Raw genomic sequence first — 26,893 nt, forward strand, 5'->3', positions numbered from 1 at the left:
CCATTGGTGTCTCCCATATGAGATTCCAACAGTAGTCTGCCAATATGTTGTAGGGGATAATCAGCTATCTTTTCCATTTGAGAAATATCCTGGTGAAACCTTTTGCCGTGTTCATCAGACTGCTCCCAAGTTTTCAGAAAAAAAGTCCATATAAGAACATAGGAATGAAGCTTTAACAACAGGTTGCATCCCAACTGTCTGTACACTAAAATTAGTTCATCCTCAATTTCACTGTAATTTTGTGATTTCTCATTTCCTAAACAGTTCCAGCAGACATTTTCGAATGCTTTCCAGTCTCTTATTTCTGGAAGGAATAAGGCAAAAGTGTATTTCTTTAGAAGGAAGAAGTCTATTTCTATAGAATTTAATTTCTTAGTGAATTCCTCATCTTGGAATAGCAGTTTGATTTGAGGAACCACAAAAATTCCCTCTTTTATCATTCCCTGACTGATTCAAGGAAACATTTGCCTCAAACAGGAAAATCCCTCTCCTTTTTTGTCCATTGTTTCACAAATATTTTTTTTTCAAATCTAGCTTGATGTGCAATGGAGGTAAATAGATTTTTGACTTATCCACCAAAGAAAGATGTGCTACCTTTTTCTGGCCTGGTGTAGTTTCTGAATGGTCTGGCCATTTTTTTTTTTTTGGCAAAGTGGCAATCCTTTACTCAGCTATCCCACTCACATAAAAAGCAGCAGTATTTAGTTTATCCACCTTGCAACCTAGTCAGCAAAGCTATCACTTTTAGGTCAGTACAGATATTCCATTTGTATTCTTGACAGCATATTTTTTGCAAAAGAACCTGTAAGTTCCTGTATGTTTCCTTCATGTGAATTGCATGGGCCAATGGTATAGATGGATATTTATTTCCATTATGCTTTCAAACTGACCTTGGATGAATCAATGAAAATCCTCCGCTGCTTGGGGACGTGCTCCATATGTATGGAGCAGCTGTACATGAAATTCCCAATGTCCAGGAATTGTTTCAATAAACTAAAGTACCATCCATGGAATAATAGGTTATGTTAGATTGCCTCTTCCTATAAAAAGACACCTTGACATGCTTTTCAAGAAGATTCCACTGCTGAAGCCACGATCCTAGTAATTGAGCCTTGGTTTTGGAGAGGTCCAAATCTCTGACCAAACTGTTCAATTCTGCCTAAGTGATTAGATGTGGTTTTGCAGTATCAAGAGTTAAAAAAGTCTGGATCTGAACTCGTTCTGGGTTCTGCATCTTCTGGAGACTCCTTTTCCAAACCTGAATCAGAGTCAAGTCCATAAGTTTCTGGTGGTTTGGCATTGTATCAAAGCGAGGAACTGGCTTTAGAGCAGAAGGTATGTTGGGATACTCTAATTTATGCTTGGATTTTCCATGAAAAACTAGAAATATTGGTGGGGCAAAACTACTAATTGTTTATGTGGTCTTGAGGTTCCTGCCATATCACCGGAACAGCAAAAAGCATTGATTTATGACTACCTCTAAGCCAGCCTATTAATATCCTTGAACATGAGCTACAGGAAATCTTTAGAGCAAATATTTTTCCTTGATCTCTGACTTTACATCCAAAATAGTTCATAGGCTTTTCTCACAAGTTGTGACAGTGGCTTCCGCTGCAATTTTAATACCACTTCTCTGCAAATGTAACCAAAGCTATCTGGCTTATTTCAGCAAGAATGTGACATATTTCATGTACAGTTGAGGCACGGGCACACAATGCAATTAAGAAATTGTAGATTTTTATTTCTAATTTAAACACAGTTCCTGATTTACACTAATGCACACAATACTTGTTTACAAACACTAATTCACTAAAAAATTTGTTCACTTTGTTCACCACTAGCTCTCTGAAGCACACACTTTTTGAGATACAAAAATGCTTGCTTAGCGAGGAAGCCACTCATATATATATATATTGGTAGAGAAGTTTCTAGTAGGCTCATAATGTTTCTAGAAAAAACATCCTGACCTTTCTTCTGCATGTAACAATATTCTAGAATGTTGCAGAAAGCTCCTGAATGCTCTAGAAATCTGAATGTTCATGAAAAACAATAAATATATAAAATTGATGGAAAATATGATTAAACAAACTATTGGTCTTGATTTTTGGTTATTAACCGAAGATATTTGAAAACTGAGGGTGGAGAGAACTTTTTAGGCACATACCTGAGTTTTTGAACATATTTCCTAAGAGAATCTGTCAAAATTATTTCGGGGAGAAAATTGATGCCAACCAGTGTTATCAACCATGATTCTTCATGCATTAGGAATCTGCAGATAAAAGAACCCTTAGGTAGCAGTCATCACAGTGTATTGATGTGGGATTTACTAATAGATGTAATTACCATCAAGGGTAAAGGAAAGGGTTTTTGCTTTCATAAAGGAGACTACAGTAGTCTCAGACAGTTTTTAAATTCTATACAGTAAGACCAACTAATGATGTTTCCTTTAGCTGTAATTATTTATTCAGAAAAATAATCATGGAAGCTATAGGCTTTTCATACCAACTAAGAAATAAAAACAAGACTTAGACATAAATAGATGTCATATGAACTACTGAGGTACGTAGCAGAAAAGAAAAATGCACAGCATGCATATAAATTATCGAGTGATACAAAAGCCTATAGTAGATATAAACTAGTATGCAATTAAGTCACAAAGGAAGTTAGATAAGCCAAGGCAGATTATGAGAAGTTTCTGGCAGAGAATGTCAAGAAAAGAAGAAAAGACTTCTTTACTTATATTAACAGTAAAAGGAAGGATTTGAATCACATTGGTCCACTTGATGTTGATGGGCCTACCCAGGTTGCTGACAGGCTGAATAGGTATTTTGCATCTATGTTCACACATGAGGAATTCTTTGGGGAGGGGGGTGAGATAGAAGTTTATCAAACTCTAACAGGGAGTTAAACAATTTTGTGATAACAGAGGAAAGTGGAAGAGAAATTATTGATGATAAACACAAAAAAGGCATCTCATGTGGATTGAATCTATCCAATTATATTGAGGGAGGGAGCAAAGTAGGTTAGCAAACCATTAGCCATAATTATGAGAGCATGTTTAGTTTCAGTAGAGGTCCCTATGGACTCATTATCATAGGTTGCTGTCTTATCTGGGGTTGGAAATCAGCATTTGTCAAAAACATCATGAAATAACTGTTCCATATTTTTGCCTTTTCATTCCTTCAAATTATTCAGCCATGATATTCTTTTTCTTCCTCTTACCATTATTCTTCCAGTCAGAATGATTTGTGGCACTGCATATTCTTCTTGAGGTCTCACAATGTGACCAAATAAAGAAGTTTTTTTGTTTCTTGATTAAAGAGCAATTTCCTTTCTCTGCTGACTAATCTCAACACTTCTACATTTGATACTTTAGCTGTCCATGGAATGTGCAATATTCTTCTATACATATACATCTCAAATGCCTCCAATTTCTTAATTGTTGCTTTCTTTAATGTCCAAGTCTTGCAACCATAGAGTGGTGTCAACCAGATGTAACACTCCATTACTCTTAATTGAAGAGTTAAATCCAATTGCAGATTACATATTAGCAATGGCCATACAGTGCAAGGAAACCTATGGCTTATGCTGAACCAGCCAAAAAAAAAAAAACAAAACACCGTGTGTGTACCCTGTATGCACAAAACATGTCTTATGTGAAAATGTCTGACGAAAATCAGAACCGTTTTAAAATTGAACAGCTAGAACCAAAGTTATGAACAATGTAATGTTTTATATTCACGCTCGCTACTTACTCTACTGAATTGTTTGGAAGAGGTTAGAGAAATCCAAGCCAATAGCCTAACGACCCATTTGGTTGCAGCCATTTGTTGAATAGTATGATTACAACAATACAAGTATTTGTATTGTTGCAATCCGCATTTTTGTTACGTTCCATTGTTAGGTTGTTGTTGTTATTTGGTTTTTAGGAGCATTAGCAACTAAGGCTATGAACTTCAGAACTGTGAATGCCACACTGCTATAGCTGTGTGTTCAATGGGGCCAAAGTCAAATGCTAAGTGCTGTTGAGAGTATCGAGCAACCCACCTTACAAAATAAAGATGGAGGTAGCAATGAGTGTGCAAGAACAACAAAGACTATTGAAATTGCGTAAAAGACAAACAGAAAATCAAGCGTTGGATTTAGCAGTGCCTTCAACCAGCAATGCCGCTCCATCTAACAATAATGTACCTGAAGCGAGTATTAATTATGTACAACAGAACATTTCTCCAATTGCGGAACATATGAGTGTAAATGATCAAGCTCCTTTTCCTTACACGGACTACTATTTATTTAAGAACATTATGCCATTAAGATGGGTTTGACTTTGATTGCTAATAACTTCACTCTGAAGATTATAATCTATACAGACTCTTTAAGTGCAGTGACAGCCCTCCATGGCAATTCTCGCTCTCCACATCCATTGATAAATCAAATAACAACTCAAATATCGGATCTTCATAAAAATAGGCAGAGTGTCACTTTTTACTGGATCCCAGGGCACACAGGAATACCAGGAATTTTTTTTTTTTTTTTTTCTTTGTTAGCTGTTGGCGCATCGGCTTCTGTGGCCATAATGCACCTCCCAAAGTTTTTGCACTACTCTGATCCAAGCCTGAGGCGGGATTCGAACCTGCGACCTTAGGGTTGCCAGGCAGGCACTTTACCCACCCGGCTAGCCTGGTCGGCTTTTGGCCTATGCTTCCTAAATACATTATAAATACTGTACTGAAACTTATCACCCCCTACCTCCGAGTGGCATCCCGTGTCCATAAGCCCTATTATGTCAGTGTTACTTGTCCTAATCCGCAGTTCGAATTCACTTAATTTTATTGACGACAATACAAGTGTTCTCGTATTTTTTTTTTTTTTTTTTTTATGAAAACCCCTAACATGAGAGGTATTAGAACCTATATACTTAGTACCGTGCTTGGGTTGGAGGTTGAGAAGACGAAAGAAGAAGATATTTGTTGACATTAGACTTGAACTTCTGTAGTTGTTAATTTTCAGGAAATACGTATGAAGGAAGGTTGTTCCAGAAAACAAAAGTTGAATGAATAAATGAGGAAGAAGAAACATTGGTTCTGTGAGTTTGAAGTTGGACAGTAAAAGAATGTTGGCTGGTTGCATCACGTGTTCAGTTGTTGTTGTTGTTATTTGGTTTTTAGGAGCATTAGCTACTAAGGCCATATTGCTCCGGGGATATGCGGTGGTCATTCCCTGACCTCCGCATTTAGTGGTCTCGGGCTCGAACCCCGGTCTAATCAAGAAGCGTGTGCTATGCACTGCTGCTCCTGCCCACCTGGCTACGGAGGCGTGAACTGCCCTCTTCTGAATGGAATCTAGAAGCCTGAGAGAGGTTTAGGGGGCACTGCCCCAGATGTGGGATAATATTCCATGGTAGGGTGGATTTGTGATTTGTACAGGGTGAATAGCTGTTTGGAAGAAAAGTAAAGGCAAGAGCGAAAGAGAAAACCAAGTTTTTTAGATGCAGAGGAAGCAATATTTCCAATGTGCTTGTGCCAAGAGAGATTAGAAGTCAGGGTAATCCCCAAAAGAGATATATCATTTTGCCTAGAAATCGGAGTGTCACCAAAGGTAAGCATAGGAACAGAAGAATCCTTTTTGCGAGATACAAGACAAGACTGAGTTTTAGAAGGATTGAAATCAACTAAGTTGTCTTTGCCCCACTGGAGATTGGTATTTAAGAAATTGGTAGCAGATGTTCGAGAAGTTGAAGCTGATTGAGTAGGGCAAGGTTTTTCAAAATGGAAAGTGGAATGCAATATGCTATCATCGGCAAAACTATGGCAAATTTTCGAGGGTACAGCTCTAAACTAACAAATTTTCCGGATAATCGAATAGGAAAATTTTCCGGTAAGATTAAATAAATTTAATCTAATAAATCTAAGTTAATCTAACAAAAATAAATTTAATCTTACCTTACGATTAATTTAAATAAGATTAATTAAATAAAAAAAATTATAAAACAATCTCGGAAAACAGAAACATCCACCCAGGCATTTTTATGATTTTTTTATATAAAATAGGAAAATTTGAAAGATTTTTAATTGCTCTCAGTTTTTTCGACTTGCCGATAATGAGCATGGACAATCTGTGCATCCCAGTGGCATTTTTACACATAGCAACTGTAACTCACTCTTTTCTCATCTTAAAACTTGGTGCAGGCATTTCTATTTTAGTGGCTAAGGTTTTTCTTAGTAATGATCTCCATAATAAGCTCGTCTCATCAACATTATAAACATTTTCTTTCTCTTAATTTTCTATAACTAAAGCAAGCTTACAAGGACACTGCTGCAAATTCATCTACAGAAAGTTTCTCGTCTTGAATATCTAGTTCACAAATACCATGTCTTAGTTTAAAGTTTTTCAGTCATCCCGTGCTTGCCTTAAAATCTTCATTAGCTCATAATTTTGGAACCTTAAAATCCAATGCTTTTTCACCCAATATTGAGCCAGACACTGGTTCACCTAAATTTCGCTTCTGAAGAAACCACAAATAAAGTGCTCTCTAAAGCGGCATTTTCAGGTTTTGACAGTCTTTTTCATGCTAGATCCTCCTTCACTATCCATAATCTACACAAATTCTGTCATAGCATTGGAATTTTTCTTGATGTCGTAAATTGTTGAAGTCCCCACATTAAACTCTTTGGAGAAATTTCCAAAATTTCCTTTTCTAATTCTATTAATAATTTCCGTTTTTTGTTGCAATGCTAAAATTACACTTTTCTTTCATTCACATTTTACTGTAAAAAATTGAGAAAAATAATAAATCACACAGTTTCAAGCCGATATTATCCTTACCGAATCTGGAGCTAAACTAATCTGAAATTGACTCATGGTTTCCAAGAAAACCCAGTAGTCTGTGATATTTTTCTAAAGCACAGTTCTGAAGTTCATATAGAATTCTAGAGGCCACAACCATAAAACAATAAAAACAATTTGCAGTTTTCCGTTTATTGGGCTTTTTGTTTGTACAATGTTATAAATGGGTAGTAAACTTGATCTTTCGCTTATTATAATCAAAATTCAATTTTCAAACGTTACCACTATAACCACCGAGGTTGTCCCCGGGGCTCGGTTCTTGGCTCGCTGCTCTGGACTATGTCCTGGATGAGTTCCTGGGTATGGACTTTGGGGAGGTCCGCACTCAGGCTTATGCAGATGATCTGTCACTAATATTGGCCGCTGACTCAAGGGCTCAACTTGAAACCTATGCAAATCGCACCCTCACCACCCTTATGGACTGGGTACGACTCCACCTCACAATATCGCCCACAAAATCTCAATCCATCTTGCTAAAAGGCTCCCTGGTGCCAACAGACCACCACAAATCAAGATCCATGGCATTACAGTCAAACTTGTCACTGAACTAAAGCACCTAGGAATAGTAATAGATAAGAACCTATCCTTCCTCCCACACCTGAACTATATACAAAGAAAGATCAGGACCCTACACGGCAATGGTGGCTAAGGTGACCCGCCGAGACTGGGTTTTGAAAAAATGCACGCTGGATCAATAAAGCCGTATTCATTCCCACAATCACTTACGCCTCTGGGGCGTGGTTTCACTAAAGGCCTCCACCGTAGTCAATAAGAGAAAATTGGAGTCCATTTACAGGCCAATTCTTCTTAACAATACCAGGGCATGTAACACGGTTAGCATGCAAGCACTGCAGGATTGCTACCCCTTGACCTGGAGGTCACACATGTTGGAATGCTCTACCAACTCAGTAGGGACAAACCTGCTACCTATATCGACCATACAACAGATCCAACAAGAAAAGAAGACTTTTGACCTACCTACAACAAATTTGGCAGGAAAGGTGGACAACTTCCACCAAAGGAGAAATAACTCGAAAATTTATACCGGGCAATGACAGAATATTTCCCCATTCCCCGACCTGGCTTTCACCAGCACTACAAACTACCTATCTTCTAACTGGACGTGGCACCATCCACAGCAAACTCCCATACTACGCATTGAAAACAACCCCCTATGTGCACGTGGCTCCCAAGAAACCTGCGACCACTTGATGTTCAACTGCCATCTGTACGAAGATCTCCGAGCCCTTCTCATCACTCAGCTCCAGTACAATCCCAGGAACACTGCCTACTTGATGACGAACAGAACTACAAACCATTCACAAAGTTTGCCCAAGACTTGTTCACAAGGTGCAGAACCCTACCGCAACCAAGAAACTTGCCAACCACATAGCATGACCAGAACAACCTCATCACTATGAACCCTGCACTAAAACAGCCTGAGCAGCCCTGGCTGGACACATTGTGAAAACCAAGACTTGGAATGCAGCTAAGCTGCCACCTTGCCAGTTGGCTATCTGGGTAGGGCACCTAGCCTCACCCACTTTCTTTCCCTATCCTGGTAGGGGGAAGGGAGGGGACGATCTGTTGTCTCCTTCCTTCCCCGCCACCCCCACTTTCTCCTGGTGGGGCATGGACATGCCCCAATGGACATCACTGGAGTCATCTTCTCTTTCGTCTCTATACTTCTGACTTTTCCCCCCAGCCTTAAGTCTCTCTCCCCTACTCTGTCTGTACACTAGCGCACGTTCCACACGTCCAAATTTAAATTTGACAAAATTAAACCACATTCACCAGGCTTTTCCAATTCTAGCATTATCTCCCCAATTTTTTTTTTTTTTTTTTAAGGCCCTAGCCACTGAAATCTCAGGAAATTAGGTGGCAGAACCTGCCAGAGTAAAACAAATTACTGGTGCACCTGATCTGCCTCCACGGGGCTTAGTGTGAGCAACTTTGGGATCCACCAGGGTCCCAGCGGCTAAATGGCCAGAAGAACAATGGTACACGACACTACGCACCACAATATCCATACACTTTTAAATCTTTGCCCTTTCCAGTGTACTGTATCACACGACAATGTAAACAACATGGAGATGGGGGAAACCCCTGGTGCTGTTAGACCTTAAACACACTATATACTATAACCAGAGCTTACTGTAATACCGTTAATATAAAAAAAAAAGATCAGGCTTTCAAATTATTCCTGATAACTGACGTTCTACTGTAATAAAGTTTAAAGGAAGCTATAACACCATGGTCCATCTGCCGAATTATCACACTTGTATTCGCTGGAAGAAACTTTCACATCTGGGTGTAGATCAAACAAATGTGCAGGATGACCGGGTGCATTATCAAGAATGAGCAAGATTTTGAATACTATGCTCTTCTTCAGGCAATATCTTTTTGTTTCAACACAAAAGCAATTTAAAAACTAATTGTTGAAGATTTTAGCTGTCATCTTCAAATAGGCCTCTGGGGTTGGGAATATTCATACTCATATTATGCTGTCATACACAAACCGTATTAAAATTATGGTTTTGTACTGTTTAAAATATTGAAATGACTAGATAGAACAAATAAAGTTTAATCGAATAAATAATTACAATATATAAAATATAATATTAAACTGCAGGATACTATTTACAATAAAATATATTTACAAAAAACAATGAAATTAAAATACTAGATAATAAAAGTGCTAAAAATACATCTCCCCAGATGGAGCTGTTATCGTCGACAGGGAGCATAGATTTTGGGATCGCAAGTGGCTCGAGAGCTTGCGGATCTGTTCCTCCGGCAACAGTACTATTAATAGAGACAGGGGAATACATATTCATCCCCTCTTTGAGGCAGTGATCATTGGATGTGATGAACAGTTCCACCTGGCATGCTCCCGAGCCATTTCCGGTTCCAGTACACATGAGGAGAATACTGCCCATACTCCTGTGGAACCACGTGCCATGAGCCATGAGCCTGCTGATATTTAAGGATGTGCTGTACGATAAAACTTTACTGTTGAAAAAGGAGGCAGATGCCTTTGAAAGCTATGGTGTATTTTTAGCCCTTTTATTATCTAGTATTTTAATTTAATTGTTTTTTTTAAATATATTTTATTGTAAATAGTATCCTGCAGTTTAATATTATATTTTATACATTGTAATTATTTATTCAATTAAACTTTATTTGTTCTATCTAGTCATTTCAATATTTTAAACAGTACAAACCATAATTTTAATACAGTTGGTGTATGACGGCATAATACGAGTATATTTTAGCTGTCATCTAGGCTTTTTTTCTTGATTTCCAATGAACTGGTAAGGAGCTTTTTGATATCCCTTTAAAAGCACAAGGATTTTCTGATGTATAAATTAAAAGTGGTTTACACTTAAAGTTGCCCTCTGCATTGCCACATAACAAAAGTGTTAACTTATTTTTTGCAGCTTTGAAACCTGGGGCAGTTTTCTCTTCTTTTGAAATGAATGTTCGGCTTGGCATACGCTTCTAAAATAAGCCATTCTCATCAGCATTAAACATTTGACTTGCTAGATAGCCCTCAGTTGCAATAACATCCTTTAAAGTTTTTGGATACAAAGAAGTAGCTTCCATATCTGCACTGGCTGCTTTGCCCATTAATTTTAGATTGTGAAGACTGACGTTTTTTAAAATTTTCAAACCACCCCTTACTGGCCTGAAAGATGTCTGAATTGGATGGACCGGCTTCTTGTAAGCAATTAAAAATTTGCAGAGTTTTGGTGCGAATACTATCTGAACTAAGAGGCATTCTTTTTTGATTAAGATCTTCTATCAGTTTTTTTTTAATTTTTCAGTTTTCTCTATTATAGGATTTCTCACTTTTGTAGTGCTTTTTGCAGCCAATGATGCGGAACAGATAACTGAACATTTAATTTTCTCAGCATTTCCCTAATTCTTTGAATGCTAGAATCATTTATGCTGCATTTCTTGGCCAATGTCACAACCTTTACACCATTTTCTAACTCAATGAATGCTAGAATCATTTATGCTGCATTTCTTGGCCAATGTCACAACCTTTTCACCATTTTCTAACTCCTTAACGATTTTTAATTTTTTCTCTAAATTAAATTTTTTTTTTTTTTTGTTGTAGCTTTCTTCATTTTAGGCACTAATTAAACATACATTTTATATAGACAAGAAATATTAAGTCAGCAAAAGCAATGCTTACCAATTAAAACACTTTACATTGAGCGAACCAGAAAAAGATTCTGTCTGAACAGGTAACGTAGAATGAGGAAGTTGTTTCAAAAATAACCAGACAAACACCACCGTTTATTGCTATGTTAGGTTATAAGAATCAGTTTTTAACATCTTTGTGATATTTTTCTAAAGCACATTTCTGGAAGTCATGACCATAAAACAAAAAAAAAAATACAATTTTCACTTTCTGGTTTATTAGGCTTTTCTGTTAATATTATCTATGAATAAACGGGTAGTAAATTCCATCTTATTGCGTTTGCGATTATATTTGTCTAGCATTAGTTGATGTGATCAATTCTGTTCAACTGTTGAGGTAATTCTGTTGAACATGTCATCTTGCACGCCCATTTTTGCAATTGTCTGTTTGAAGCCCAGTGTGCATATTTATAGCAGGTTCTGTGACGTGTTGCATGCACAGGCCCTGTTTCCCTATCCATGGAGGGGTGTCCAGATATTAATGGCAAGGTAGTGTGTGTGTGTGTGTGTTAAACAGGGCCTCAAATTTAAATATGGCTGGGGGCCTCTTTCATCCTTAATCCAATCCTGATGTCACCAATATCCCAGAAAACATCAATCATCATTTTCTTTGCACTTGCAGCAACATGGAACATTTTGGGTGGAGGTGAATCAGTGTGTTTCCATTGGACAGAGTGATGTTTCATTTCTGATTAGAGTGGAGCCCATGACTCATCCATTGTGACAACAAAGAAAAAGAAAGATCTATTCACTGCAACATCTTGAGTTAGCACTGCTTTATACAAGTTGATATGACTGTCTTTTAGTGTGTGTGTGTGTCTTCCTAATGATTGAAGGATGCCGTTTTAAGCATTATAAACACAGTATACCGTTTTAGGGCACTGCAATCAATGTGACACACTGCACTGTGCTGCCATTTTCTGAAAATATTCAGAACTAATTAGCAGTTAGACTAAAAACAGTACTATGCATATACTTTGATTATTTTGTGAGAAATAATTGGAGACCTTATAAAATGAATGCACTTTGTACCATTACTTTTGCCTAAACTATTTTTTAAAAATGTTTTAATTTTTTTTTTACCTAAACCATTTTTGCTCATCCCCAATATAGTGCATAGCTCTCTTACTTAAACCTGATTTTTGATTAACAATGAAATGAAAATTTATGAGGTGTTTAAGTCAACATATGTTCTAAATGCGAGATAAAGTTACATTACACACTTCTTATTCTTTTTCTTTAATCAGATGATTCCAAGGATTTTATTAACTGTATTTCCATGAGTATGCTAGTCTCTTCAATATCACAGGTAACAGTGCATTCAATCTAATCCAATATGTAAGCATTCAAAAGAAACATTCTTTTGCTTTGGAGAGAGTCTTGACTTTTTCGGGAAAGAAAAATATAATTTACTGAAAGCTTAGTTAATTCTTTTAATTCTGTATATTTGTATACAGAATTCTGTATACATTAATACATTAATGAACATTATTCTGTATATTAGCAATTTATATCATAAGTTTTTCTGAAAATCACAGCTGAATATTTTTAGTTGAGCCAGTTGATCTCAGGTTATTTTTTCCTTTTTTTTTTTTTTTTTTTTGCTGAAACAGGCAAACCAGGCATATACAAATGCAATCTACAGGCATCAACATAATTTCTGAGATACAGCAAATAAGACGGCTATTCAACAGCACTGTCAATAAATTCCTTCAATACTTAAAGGGTGAGGAGGAAAGAGAGAACTTCATCTAGCATCTGGGACTAAATGGGAAAGAGGAGGGAAAGGGATGTATCTCATGGTTTTTAAGATATTCACATTTAAATTTATCTCTTCTTTTAATATTTTACAATCAGTATATACTGAATGAAATGTGACTGAATACATTTTGACTTATAAAAATATTTATTGATATATATAAAATGGAGTGCCTAAAAACTTACTTAATAAAATCAGGTTAAATCAATAACAGAATATCTACAATAAACTTGCAGTAATGTAGCTTGTGTGTGTGTGTGTGTGTGTGTGTGTGTGTGTGTGTGTGTGTGTGTGTGTGTGTGTGTGTGTGTGTGTGTGTGTGTGTGTGTGTGTGCGCGCGCGAGAGAGAGAGAGAGAGAGAGAGAGTCACAAAAGTTTTGACATTAACTGAAATAAATACATAAATAAATAATTTCTTAAAGATAATTTTTGAGTCAGAGATCAGGATCAATCAATAATGAAATAAAATTACAATAAACCTGCAGTAATATAGCTTGTGTGTGAGTGAAAGAGAGAGAGAGAGAAGAGAGAGAAATTCACAAAAATTTTGATATTAACAACAGAAAATGAAATAAACAAATAAATAAGCCTACCTGAAGTGCCTGTGTAAACTGAACAGTCATGCCAGTTGACATCACTGCTTAAACCATGTTCCAGCCTTTGCAGTAAAAGATGTACATTAGTTTGTAGGGACTTTTCAATATGCTTCTTTAACTATTCAAAAACAAATGTTTTACATGTTAGATATATTGTGTTAGCTTAAATATTTTTGCAGTTTCAATTAGTTAACCTGAACTTGTTGTATTGGAAAGACCGTCTTTATCATTCAGTTAATTGTAATAATAAACCCGACAACCAAAATCAACAGAGCTCATAAACATATCCCTGATAATACAATTAGTAGTACTAATTTCTAGTCAAAGAAATTTTATGAGGGTTGTATTAAAAGTAATGCCTGTGATCATTAATTTCCATACCAATGATTTGTTGCTGCTATTTGTATGAAAGTTAAATAGTGTTCTCTCCAGAAAATTTTTCCAGCCAGGTGGCATTATGAAGTAGCCAGGTGGGAAAGTGTAATACATTGCATAGTATGTTCAAATTAATATTGATTGAGATCAGTGAGCAGTACAAGAATCATTTAAATTTTAGCTGGGCGGTCAGTTAAATTCACTGGGCAGTGCGCCCATTCAATAGGTCCTTGGGAGAATGCTATTAAAAGTAAATGATGTATTTGAAAAGTAAATAATCTTCTTCCTTAAGGTGTGCAAATTTTTTTTTTTTTTTTTCAAAATTGTGTGAACAAAGAGAGCAAATACGGGAATTACAATCTATTTACATAACATTGTGCTGTGCTGAAATAGAAAGAAATTATTTTGGAATAATGAAAGTGTACATTGCTTGCTAAGAGGCCCTTATTTCCTTTGTTTTTGTGCTGCTCGATTTATGAACTAAAGAGTCAAAAGATAAATGATAGAATACTATTAAAATATACAATAGAATAAAAAAGGTTTCATCTGCTGGGGGCCCACCTTGTCAGTAACCAGAAGGAAAAAGTGGCTGAAACAAAAGACATACCATTTCAATAATTTCTAAACTTGCCAAAAGGCTGAATTGGAAAGCTGTGGTCCCATTGTATGCAAACCACTAACAAATGAAATGCTTACCCAATGAAAGACAAAAAGAAAGCAAAGCAGAACTCCTTCAGTTATCAACCCCAAACACCCATAGCACCCTCTAATGAAAGATTAATCCAAAATGGTGCCAACAAAATAGACAATTTATGGAAATACAGGGTTAGTCAAAACGTTATCGACAACTTTGACAGTTTATGTCAACAGCCTGTAAAACTGCCCTTCAGCAGTTTTACAGGCTGTTTAAATGCCTATCATTTTGGATAAAAAGAATTTCACAAATCGAGCAATGCAAAAGCACATGCTGCAAAGGAAACAAGGTCATCTCAGCAAGCAATGCATACCTTTGTGATCTTAAAATTAATTTCTATTTCAACACATCAAAGTGTTACATAAGTAGCGTATATTTTTTCTTTCTAGATCTCTTAAGATTAACCATGAATATTAAGCTAAAACATGATAAGACATTACTGAATTCTTTTCCAAAGAGGAATGCTACTGACATCTGTAACAGCCTGACTAATGCGTGTTGTAAGTTCTCGGTGATATAGTGGTTTTATTATTTGCTATTCGCTTGGATAAATTTGAGTTCGAATCTCAATGTTCTCTTCAATTAAGGTGGTAGTTAGCTAATCTCAGACAGAGGGAGTAGGTTTTTTCAGCCAGCACAGCATAAAAATTGGTTGCATCAATACACTTATACAGATACTGGTGCACCATGGCCTGAGTAGCTGATGCACCAAAAATTACTAAGAACAAGTATATGGTAAGTTACAAATGGTGTCAGTAATGTCCAAGGATGCATGGATGGATGAAGAAATTTCAGCACAGAGAAATAATAGGCATCAACAAAAAACAGAGACCTGGAATGCTGCTGAAAATGAAACAATGAAAATATGATATTGTAGACATGAATCACTGTCAGGAAAATTGTTTAAAACATCTGATAGACAAAATGTTGTGGAAACAACCAAAATACTTCAGGATTTCAGAAAATAATGGGCTAACTGGATTCCCCACCATTTAGCAGAGGATAATGAAGCTGAAAAGAATGGAAATGAGCAGTAATATATTTTGATAGTTTACCAAATCACATTTTAGCACTAGGATAAACAATAGTGTAAATGTTTTCAGTTTGACTGGGGGCATTATTTGCAGATTAGAAAAATATTATTGTAAATTAATAGATCAAAAGGCATTACTTTCAGTACAACTCTTGTAGTTAAAGTATGAGAAAGACGACAGTTTACTATAAACAACAAAAAAAGTCACACTGCTTTTATGATAATAAGGATTACATATTAGAAATCAAAGGATAGAAAGTATGCTAAAAAGACAGCCAAAAAGCTATAAATGAAACATTAAAAACACATTGAGAATGAGTAACAAATTTACAAGTATAATAATGAACTCTTAATTAACTACTTAAAGTGGCACCTAGGAACTATAGCAAAACAGTTTTGAAGAACTTTGCAAATTAACACTTTCTCCACCCATAAAAAAGGTACTATCATGGAAGACTAATACATATTTTTTACGGCATTAGTATAAAAAAAATTCCAAAGCCTGCTTATACATTGTATTGTTTGATCACATAGAATAGTGTATAGACAAGACTTGAGTGGAAATTTTTTTTATTAGTATTAATACAGCAGGCCCTCGTTATAACGCGGTTTGCTCTACGCTGATTTGCTATAATGCTGTTTTTATATTATAACCCATATCTCACTCTAACGCTCTTTTACCTGCATACAGATTGAATTTTTGGCATGTTCAATGAAAACATTTCATCTGATGTAGTCGATAGCTTGAAAACGAATAGCAAAGTTTCCCAAGCTCAGTGAAATTTTCTCCCACGCTAATTTAATTGTACTATGGTGACTTGTTATGTAGTTCCAAGATCAATATTTTAAAAAAAATGATCAAGTATATTGCTTGTAATATTTGCGTTATATGCATTTATCCGAAGTCTAGTCATCACTCGGTACAGTGTTAGACATCGTCCATAACAGACAGTTTACTCGAACGTTGTATCATAATTAATGCAACACAGTTACATTTTTGAAGATTAATAATGGTGGTTAAGAATTAAAAAGGAACAATATCTGGATGCGGTGCGAAGCCTACTAAGGTAAGAAAAATACTGAATTTGAAAATTAAATTATACGTTTTGAAGCAAATCGATTCCATTCAACAAGTGGATGTGTGCAATAATTTAGTACTGGCGGGTTCAACTGTAAGAACAATTATAAAAAATAAAGAATTAATTTTAGCAGCGGGAAAAACAGCTGTTCCACTACAAGTAACTAGGCCAGCTATTATAATTGAAATGGAGAGACTTCTAAATAATTTTATTGAAGATAATATCTAACGCACAACTAGGCCAGCTATTATAATTGAAATGGAGAGACTTCTAAATAATTTTATTGAAGATAATATCTAACGCACAATTCCGTTAAGTTAAATATTATTAAAGAAAAAGCGATTAGCCTATACGATGATCTGAAGAAAGCTCACCTTTAAAAAAAAAAAAAAAAAGGTGGAACCATTTAAAACTAGTAAGGGCTGGTAAGACAGATTTAAAATCCAGGGAGAAGCTGCAAGTGCAAATCAAGAAGGAGCCGAAACTTTCAAAAAAGAACTAAAAATTATTGAAGAGTGGTGTTAAACTTCTCAAAAAGTTTTTAACATAGATGAAACAGGACTTTTTTTGGAAACAAATGCCGAAAAGAAGTTTCATATTGAAAGAAAGAAAGAAAAAAAAAAAAAAAACATGCTAGGCTTCAAAAGCGGCGAAGGATTGGTTGAGTTTATTGTTGGGTGGTAACGCTACGGGGATTTTAAAGTAAAACCCCTTTTAGTTTATTAGGAAGACGGCCAAAGTACAACCCAAAATTGACCAAAGTTACGAAAACTCGACAGCCCAGGTCCATCAGATTAATAAATTCGTGATTCTAAGTTTAATTTTGATACGTAATGTAGTTACTTACCACATAATTATATACGTATGTAATAGAGAATATTTTATATGTACAAATTTTTAATATTAAATATTTTGACCGACATTTGTGCATCTTTTTGCTACCTTTTATTATTGATTAGGAAATATCCTATGGCATAGACCATGACTCACAAATATATATGTTACATTACGGGAATACGGCGCTTGCTTAGCGCTCTGTTTTTCGGGAACGAATTATCAGCATTAAGTGTGGGTCACCTGTAGTGGCAAATGATGTAAGGATAAGCTTATAGAGTATCAGCCAAAAAAAAAAAAAATTTTTTTCCTTAAGTTTATTCAAACTACCATATTAATCCTACAACCATCCTCTTACAATTTAAATTTATATCCCCTAATGTGTTTCCTGGTAAATAAAGTAATGATGCTATCCTTACATTTATGTAATTCATTTAAAACCTTAAGCACTTCAATCAGGTCTCCTCACGGGTGCCTCGCTTCCAGGTGTTGAAATTTGCAAAGGTGAAGCCTTATTTGGTAAAAATACCCTTTCTGTTCCCTCTTCACTAATCTTGTTGCACTTATCTACACCTGTTCCAACAGATCTACATCCTCCCTGAAATGAAGCTTCCAGACCTGTATGTAGTATTCAATGGGTGGCCTAACCATTACTTTATACAATGGGATTATCACCATCTTGTCACTGATGGAAAATTATTTGTATATAATTGACAAAACTCCTTGAGCTATCCAGCAGACTGTCTGTACTGCTCCGAGTCACTTTCATTCTACACTACTTTAAGATTGGTACCAAACTTTATAAGCTTGCTTTCTTTCACTCATCATTTGCACTACTGAATACTAACTAACTGGTATGTTATTCTGGGAGCTGAAACCTGTTAAAATGCAATTCCGCTTATAACACGGTGCAAGCATGGCTCCCATTTTTCATCATTTGAAACATGTTTTTAGTCACTGAAGATCAACATTTCGGATTCCTTGTGCTGATATTTGATGATATTTTCAGATTAATTGGCAATATTTACTTGGCGCTATTTTCAGTTAAACACGAATCTGCAATATCCTTTGATTTCCGTAAGAACAATAATAAACAATTTGTAACTTTACTGCAAAGTGTTTGAACATATACAATATTTTTTTAGGGTTAGCATTAGCATTAGTAGAGGCATCCAATGCAAGAAAGCAAGCTTATGCAGCATCAGCCAAAAAAAAAAAAAAAAAAAAACCACTTCCACTTCACCCCTCTGTTCGTTCAAAATACCTGTCCAGCTGAGTTCACTAGATGCATGTAAAATCACAGAAGTCATGAAACAACAAGACACAATCCTTTTGTTGTTTTATGCCAGTAATGATCTGTTACCGGCATGTAAAAAGGAGTGCATTATGTTTTCCTTTTTCTCCCGAATTTTTGATCGTTTGTTAATTTCAAAACACAAATACAACCAATACAACCACGTAGAAAAGCAGTTTTTGTGAGTACTGATTTAATTTTGTGACAAAAGGTGTGTGTTTATCATGTTTATGTATATTTAACTGATGGTACTTCAAACTTCATACGTACCATAATTGATGGTACGTATGAAGTTTGAATGCTCAAAAAATGGCTAGAATTTTCTAACATGATCCTGCTTACATCGCGATTTGATTCTTTGGACCCTGAGCATTACATTATAACTGGTTTTACCTGTACCTTGCGTATATCAATGTCAAACGTCAACTGCTTTTAACAAATAATACATATATAAACAGATATTACTGCAAAGAAAAAAAATAATAATAATGAGGGTTTATTTTATAATTTTTAACTATTTTAAAACATTTTCAAATATTTTTTAAATGAAATATTGATTTTTATTTTATTTCTAACAATAAATTCTGATCTAATATTTGGCCATACAGTCAAAATAGGAAAACAATTAATATTTAAAAATATTTATGCGCATAGCTTTTCAATTTCTTTCAAATTCAACTTTTAAATTCTTGAAAAAAAAAGTAGCATAAGATCAAATTTTAAAAAATTCTTAACTTATAATCATAAAACAAAAACTTTGATGGGTCTTCTTTTGATTAAAAGAATTTGTTTTTTGTGTTGTTTTTTTAAAATTGATCATACATCACTTTGCATGGAAAACTGCACTAGAAAACTAACACAAAAGTGAAACATTAAAATGGCAGCTGACTGTCATTTTTTATATAATCACACATTCTGGTAGAACCAAATTAGAATTAGCATTAGCATTAGTAGAGGCATTTGATGCAAGAAAGCAAGCTTATGCAGCATCAGCCAAAAAAAAAAAAAAAAAAAAGTAACATAAATAAATAAAAATAACCACTTCCACTTCACCCCTCTGTTCGTTCGAAATACCTGTCCAGCTGAGCCTTAAACTTATTTAGGCTATCAACTTCCACGACAAGGGATGGAAGTCTGTTCCACCCACCAACCACCCGCTGGCTAAAGGCAAATTTCCGCACATCTATCCTACATCTGTCTTTCCTCAATTTGAATTTATGCCCTCTCAGGTGATTTTTCTGAGCTAGAGGAAGAATCCCATCAGCATTGAGCATGCTCAAACCATTCAAGGCTTTGTACACCTCTATCAGATCACCCCGCTGGTGCCTAGTTTCCAGACACTGTAATTTGCAAAACTTAAGCCTTTCTTCGTAAGAGAACCCCTTTGTCCCATTCACCAATCTAGTTGCCCTTCTCTGTACTCGTTCCAGCAGCTCTACATCCTTCCTGAAATGAGGCCTCCAGGCCTGTATACAGTACTCTAGGTGTGGCCTGACCATTGCCTTATACAAGGGAATAATCACCTCCTTATCCCTGCTAGAAAAATTCCTATATATCATTGACAATACACCATGAGCTACTCTTGCAGCTCGTCTGCACTGCTCAGAGAACTTCATATCTGCCTGCACCACCACCCCCAGGTCCCTTTCATTCTCTACCACTGTCAGTGTAGTACCACAGAGTTGATACGTTGCTCTGGGGTTGCTGTTTCCCATATGTAGTACTTTACATTTGTCAATGTTAAACTTCATTTGCCACCTCGAAGCCCATCTGCTCAACCTTTCCAAATCCTGTTGCAGCAGCATAGTGTCAGTAGTGTCCTTGACAACCCTGCCAACCTTCGTATCGTCTGCAAACTTGGACATTAAGCCTGATATACCATCATCAATATCATTTATAAATACAGAAAACAATAAAGGCCCCAATACTGAACCCTGAGGGACTCCACTAATAACATTAGTCCACGATGAGCAGTGTCCATTGATTACCACTCTCTGTCTTCTCCCCCTCAACCACCCCTTTATCCATAGCAGCAACTTGCCTCCAATGCCACACTGCTCCAATTTGTGCAGCAGTCTTCCATGTGCAACAGTATCAAAAGCCTTTCTAAGATCCAAGTATATAATATCAAAGTTATTCCCTGCATCCAGTTCTTTTGTGACTGCATCATAGTATCCAATCAAATTGGTCAGGCAAGACTTCCCCTTAACAAAACCATGCTGTGTCCTAGCTATAACTGAAGTCTTGTCTAGATGATCCTGCAGTGCTTCTTTCACCAGTGCCTCCATTAATTTTCCGGGAACAGAAGTTAAACTCACAGATCTATAATTACTTGTGTCAGCCTTTGATCCCCCTTTGTGAATTGGGGTCACATTTGCACATCTCCAGTCAATGGGTACCTCCCCTGAGTCCAAGGAAGCTCTCATAATTATGGCTAAGGGTTTGCTTACCTCCCTTGCTGCCTCCTTTAATATAACTGGATAGATCCCATCCACCCCAGGTGCCTTTCTTGTGTTTATCTTCAACAATTTCTCCTCCACTTTGCTCTCAGTTATTACAAGATTCTCTAGCTTACTGCTAGAGTTGAATACACCTCTGGCATTCCCCTCGCTGAATAACTCCTCATGTGTGAATGTCGATGCAAAATATTCATTTAGTTTGTTAGCTACCCGAGCAGGGTCATCAACAGTTGACCCATCGATCTCAAGTGGACCAATCTGATTCATCCCCTTCCTTCTAGAGTTTACATAAGTAAAGAACTCTTTGCTGTTTTTCTTCGCATCCCTTGCCAAGGATCTCTCGTAATCTGCCTTCGCCTGCCTAACCTCCTTTGTAACTTGGTTACAGATCAACTTGTATCTATCATAGGCGTCCGTGTCACGTGTTAATTTGTATGTATCCCATGCATTTTTCTTCTCTGCCATATGCCTCATTAGTTCATCTGACAACCATTTAGGCCTAAACCTTGAACAATATTTCTTAGTTGGTATGTAAAGCCTAGTAGCTTCCACGATAAGTTCTTTGAATGCTTCCCATTTTGAATTTGCTGTTGGCAATATCATCAGTTGATCCCACTGTATAGAATTTAAATACTGTCTCAGTCCATTGTAGTCGCCTTTACGAAAGCAATACCCCTTCCCTTTACCCCTAATGGTAGTTACCTCTTTGAGTAACTCCCACTTCAGCACACTGTGATCACTGCCACCAAGTGGTTCATTTATCTGCAGATTCTTAATGCATGAAGAATCACTACTGATAATCAAATCAAGAGTATTACTCCCTCTAGTTGCCTCCCGAACATGCTGATGTAGAAAACAATCATCCAATAAATCCACAAAAGCCTTGCTACTGTGTGAGTGACCAGCCCCCAAATTCCAGTCAATATCTGGGAAATAATATGACTACATGCGTAATATTTAGTCAATTTATGATTACTTTTTCAAAACAATCACAAAACAGAAAAATATTTACTCCACAAGTGTGGTAGGTGCTAGAATGCTTACTCACCAAAAGATCAGATAAAAATAAAATCATTTGTATGTGTTTAGGAAGAATTTCATATATATTTAGAAAATATATAAATAAAGTCTTTATAAGTATTCAGAAAATTTTCAATGTTATATGAAATTTCAGCATACCTTTTTACTTGTAGAATCGTACACACTATTACTGCCATCAAAGTCTGGAAAAGTATTCTCAAATTCACGTGACTCAGACATTATGAATCTGATCTGTTTCAGCAACTAAAAACAAAAAAATTACTGAATTTCATAGTTTCATTTTAATGAAGCATTAAATTTCTGATTATCATTGATTCAGTTTAAGTACAAGAAACATCTATAAATTTCATGCTCTAGAAATACATATCGCAGATTTTAATTATTAATACTCTTCAATAAGGTGAATCCTTCATATCATCGCATCAACCAAGCATTGGAAATAGGTAGAAGAAGTTGTTGGTTTGATTTATTGGTGCAAGGGCTACTAAGACTACAATGCACCTATTACAATATTATTTGGTACAGGCTTAATAAATAGATGGATTTAGATTAGATGGAATCTGTTTATTGTTCTCAGGAAAGTAAAGAGATCATTTATATCTGGTCGGTCTCCAAGAATTTTCTGTAAAGTAAGTTGATTAGAGGAACATAGATGTGAAGAGAAAACCTGTTTGTTGTTCTCTTAAATATAATGGGCAATCAAGAATAAGATGTTTTATTGTGAGTTCAGTTTGGCAGTTGCTGCATAGTGGAGGATCATTCCGTGTGGGTAGGTAACTGTCAGTTAGGTGGATATGCCCAATCCACAATCGAGAAAGTACAACTTCCCTCTGAGGCTTGATGGCCACAGCTTGTGATCATTTTTAATTTGAAACAATTTATTGGTTTTGTTCTCCTGCCAAATGAACAGCCATTTTTTGCTTCTGGCACTTCATATGACATGTTCGTAATCGGTGTAAGGTATCTGGATGTCTGATGTTATGAGACTAGCATTCTTGGTGGAAAAATCTGCTTTTTCGTTGCCTGTGATTCCAGAGTGTCCAGAAATCCAACAGAAGATTATTTCTTGCTTGTTTGTATGAAGCTGTGCTAAATTTATTTGAATTTGTTGTAAATAGGGGTGACTTAAAGGAAGTTTACGCTGAAGAGCAGATACAGCACTTAAGGAGTCTGTATAGATTATGGTTTCAGGGTATGAAGACTGCTTTACATTCTTTAATGCCATCAGGATAGCGTACAGTTCTGCGGTGTAACTACTGCACTCCAAAGGAAGCTGATGAGATATTGTTAAATTTGGCAGTACTTCAGCTGCACCAACTTCAGATTGTCTTGGAGCCATCTGTGTAAATTTGAGTGTAACAAGTTATTGTTATTTTTGGAGCATTAGCAACTAAGGCCATATTGCTCCGGGATATGCGGTGGTCATTCCCTGACCTTTCCGCATCCTCCGTATTTGGTGGTGACGGGCTCGAACCCCGGTCTAATCAAGAAGCATGTGCTACGCACTGCTGCTCCTTCCCACCTGGCTATGGAGGCGCCCGAGTGTAACAAGAGAACTGGAAGGAGTGAGCTGCATGAATCTGCTTAATATTGCAATTTTGAAGGTTATGCTTTCCCCATTGTTGGAAATGTTTATCCGTATTTGCCAATGGTATTTCCCATGGCATTGTAGCCATGCTTTCATTTGGAGTTATGTTATCCATATTTAAACCCCAAGATATGTGTAATCTAATGCCGCATGGTTTATTTTGCAAAGGTTTATTTTATACAAATTATCCCATTTTGGTGTGAAAATATATTGCCATATAGGATGATGTGGGAAACTTCTGATCTTAGCTGCATAATTTAATAGCAGAGCATGCCGATGAAGGAATAGGGGTGGTTTATGTGCTTCTATATAGAGACTCTGAACTGGTGATGTACAAAAAGCTCCTAGGGCAATTCAGAGATAATTGTGATGTACAGGATCAAGCCATTTTAATATGCTCTGTCTTGCTGAGCCATATAGTAGGTAGAAGTGGAAAATATCTGCAGGAAAAATTTTAACACTGAAACAAATATTTGAAGGTATGCAAGAAACACTATGAAACTGCTAATTCTGCTGCTTGCGGGCTGAATTCAAACATAAACAACAATCTTGTTAAGACAAATTGAAATCGCAAGCCACTGACATCAATAACATCAAAAAACGTTGAAAAATTCTAGATATGATTATATCCAATAGAAGACTAGCATTGTAAATAAAGCAGAAGAGTTATGTCTCAAAGTACAGGTGATATAATCACAAAAGCATCAAAATGGGATGCATAAGCTCAATATGTCTCAGGTCATCACAATCTCAACAAATTATGCCAAAATATGATTTTTCAATAGATACATACCTGTTGACATTATATGGGCTCACCACAATGATCCAAAAAACAAATCTGCAAAGTTTGCAATGGAAGCTTCATTGCTAGACTTTGGATTATATGCAATTGCACATATGCATACTGTGGCCATTGTAGTCACTAGTGCATATAAATGCATATACAGGAGGGGGGGGGGTCCCTTGTTATCCGAGGATAATTGGTTCCAGAAAATTTCACTTAAAACAGGAACCAAATTTTCATAATGTGTATTATGTACTTGTACATAGTGAAAAATGGATTGAAGGAACTGAAATATGAGACAATTATTTTATTACACATTTTTTATTATAATATGCTGAACAATTTAAGGCTAAGAAAAGTTTATTGAAGCTACACTATTTTTCAGTTTTATGAATAAAGAATGAATCCAGGGTTTTGTTTTTTTTTTTTTTGCCCTATTTTTTCAGATAAAACTGTGCCATAGCATTCAGTTGTCTTTAAATTTGTGCTTAACTTTTGCTCACGATCATGAAGAGGGTCATTCTCACAAAAATATTCAAGTGCTTGGTCAATTTTCTCAAGGGCTTTAATTCTTTAATTTTCAAATCCTCATAAGTGTGGTGACTCAGATAGCAGGGACCCCCTGTAACATGAATATTACAAGCAGTACTGAATATTCCTTAACTTGATCATTTTCAAATGTTGATCTTCGAACTACATAGCAAGCCACTGTATTGCAATTAAATTAGCATGGGAAACGTTTCAATACTATTAAGTACTAGTATTAGTATTAGCAATGGCCACACGGTGCAAGGAAGTATATGGCTTATGCTGCCCCAGAAAAAAAAAAAAGTAAATAAATAAATAAAATAAAATAATAAGAATAAAATTTTTAAAAAATAATTAATTAATAAGAGACAAGGAAATGGACAACTTATGCATTTCCCTCCTCCCATAGGTAATTATCCAGCTGACATTTGAATTTGTCAAACTCAAACTGTCAGCCTCTACCACCCATGTAGGTAACTTATTCCAGCAATTTATAAATCATTGGCTAAGATAAAAAACTTCCTGCAATCCAGTCTAAACATCTCCCCCATAACTTGAAATTTGGTCCCTAGTTCTAGAATCACTTATAACCATGAAAATGTCATCCTCATTCATTTTACTTATGCCTCTCAGAGCTTTAAACACCTCAATCAAGTCTCCTCTAAGGTGTCTAGTCTCCAAGCTCTGCAACCCACATATTCAGTCTTTCCTCATATAGATACCCTTTTGCTGATATCACCAGGCAAGTTACTTGTCTTTGGGCCCTTTCAAGAAGCACAATGTCTTTCTTTAGGTGCAGTCTCCATACTTGAACACAGTATTCCAAGATTGATTGATTGATTGGTTTGGTTTTTTATGGCGCATTGGCAGCTGTGGCCATAATGCGCCAAGACTACAGTATTCCAAGTGTGGTCTAACAATAGCCTTATATAATGAGATTATGATGTCCTTATCTCTACTAGCAATTGTTCGATAAATCATTGATAGGACACAGTAGGCCTTCCTTGCAACCTGTCTACAATGCTTGCAGAACTTTATGCCTAACTTCACCATAACACCCAAGTCCCTTTCCCCCATTACTGGCTTTAGTTCAACTCCACCAAGTGTATAAGTTATTTTGGGGTTACTGTTCCCCAGGTGTAATACCTTACACTTTGCTGCATTAAAGCATAGCTGCCATTTTTCTAACCATCCTTGAAGTCTATCTAGGTTACTCTGAAGAAGCTCTGCTTGGCAGTGATCGTTAACTACTCTACCAATCTTTACATTAACTGCAAATTTAGACATCACGCTCTCTATCCCTTCACCAATGTCAGGGAAATCAAACACAACAGTGGTCCTAATACTGATCCTTGGAGAACCCCACTTCTTACAATAACCCAAACTGAAGAATAACCATTTATCACAACCCTCTACCTTCTGCCCTGAAGCCATGCTACTATCCATCTAAGGATTTTCCTTGTGATTCCAATCTGTTCCAGCTTATAAAGTAACCACTCATATGAGACTGGGTCAAATGCTTTGCTGAAATCCGAATAAATAATGTCGAAATTATTTCCTAAATCCAGCTCGAGTGACCCTGTCAAAATAGCTAACCAGCTTAGTTAAACATGATTTTTTCCTTTACAAAGCCATGCTGTGTATCCTTCAAAATTCCATTTCTATCTAAATGATCCTGAATTCCACCCTTGATCATTGTCTCCATGATTTTCCCTACTACTGAAGTTATATTGACTGGCTGGTAATTTCCCACTTCAATCTTAGAACCATCATT

General features: G+C 36.2%; 1 protein-coding gene across 3 annotated transcripts in view; it reads right to left on the reverse strand.

Moving 5' to 3' along the window:
• Positions 1-26,893, reverse strand: part of LOC150079342 (lanC-like protein 2) — a 168,410-nt gene that overhangs the window by 127,853 nt on the left and 13,664 nt on the right. For 2 of the 3 annotated variants that reach the window (XM_090382537.1, XM_090382538.1), the window contains exons 2-3: positions 22,358-22,462; positions 13,408-13,528 (exon numbers count right to left, since the gene is read on the reverse strand). In XM_090382537.1, the coding sequence (XP_090238663.1) occupies positions 13,408-13,528; positions 22,358-22,462 (226 nt within the window). Of the gene's footprint in view, positions 1-2,164; positions 2,270-13,407; positions 13,529-22,357; positions 22,463-26,893 lie in introns of those variants that run through there. The other variant, XM_090382539.1, reaches the window with a different exon arrangement.

This window comes from Mastigoproctus giganteus, chromosome 10, assembly GCF_048544385.1.
Source record: "Mastigoproctus giganteus isolate SK-2022 chromosome 10, ASM4854438v1, whole genome shotgun sequence".
NCBI lineage: Eukaryota > Metazoa > Arthropoda > Arachnida > Uropygi > Thelyphonidae > Mastigoproctus > Mastigoproctus giganteus.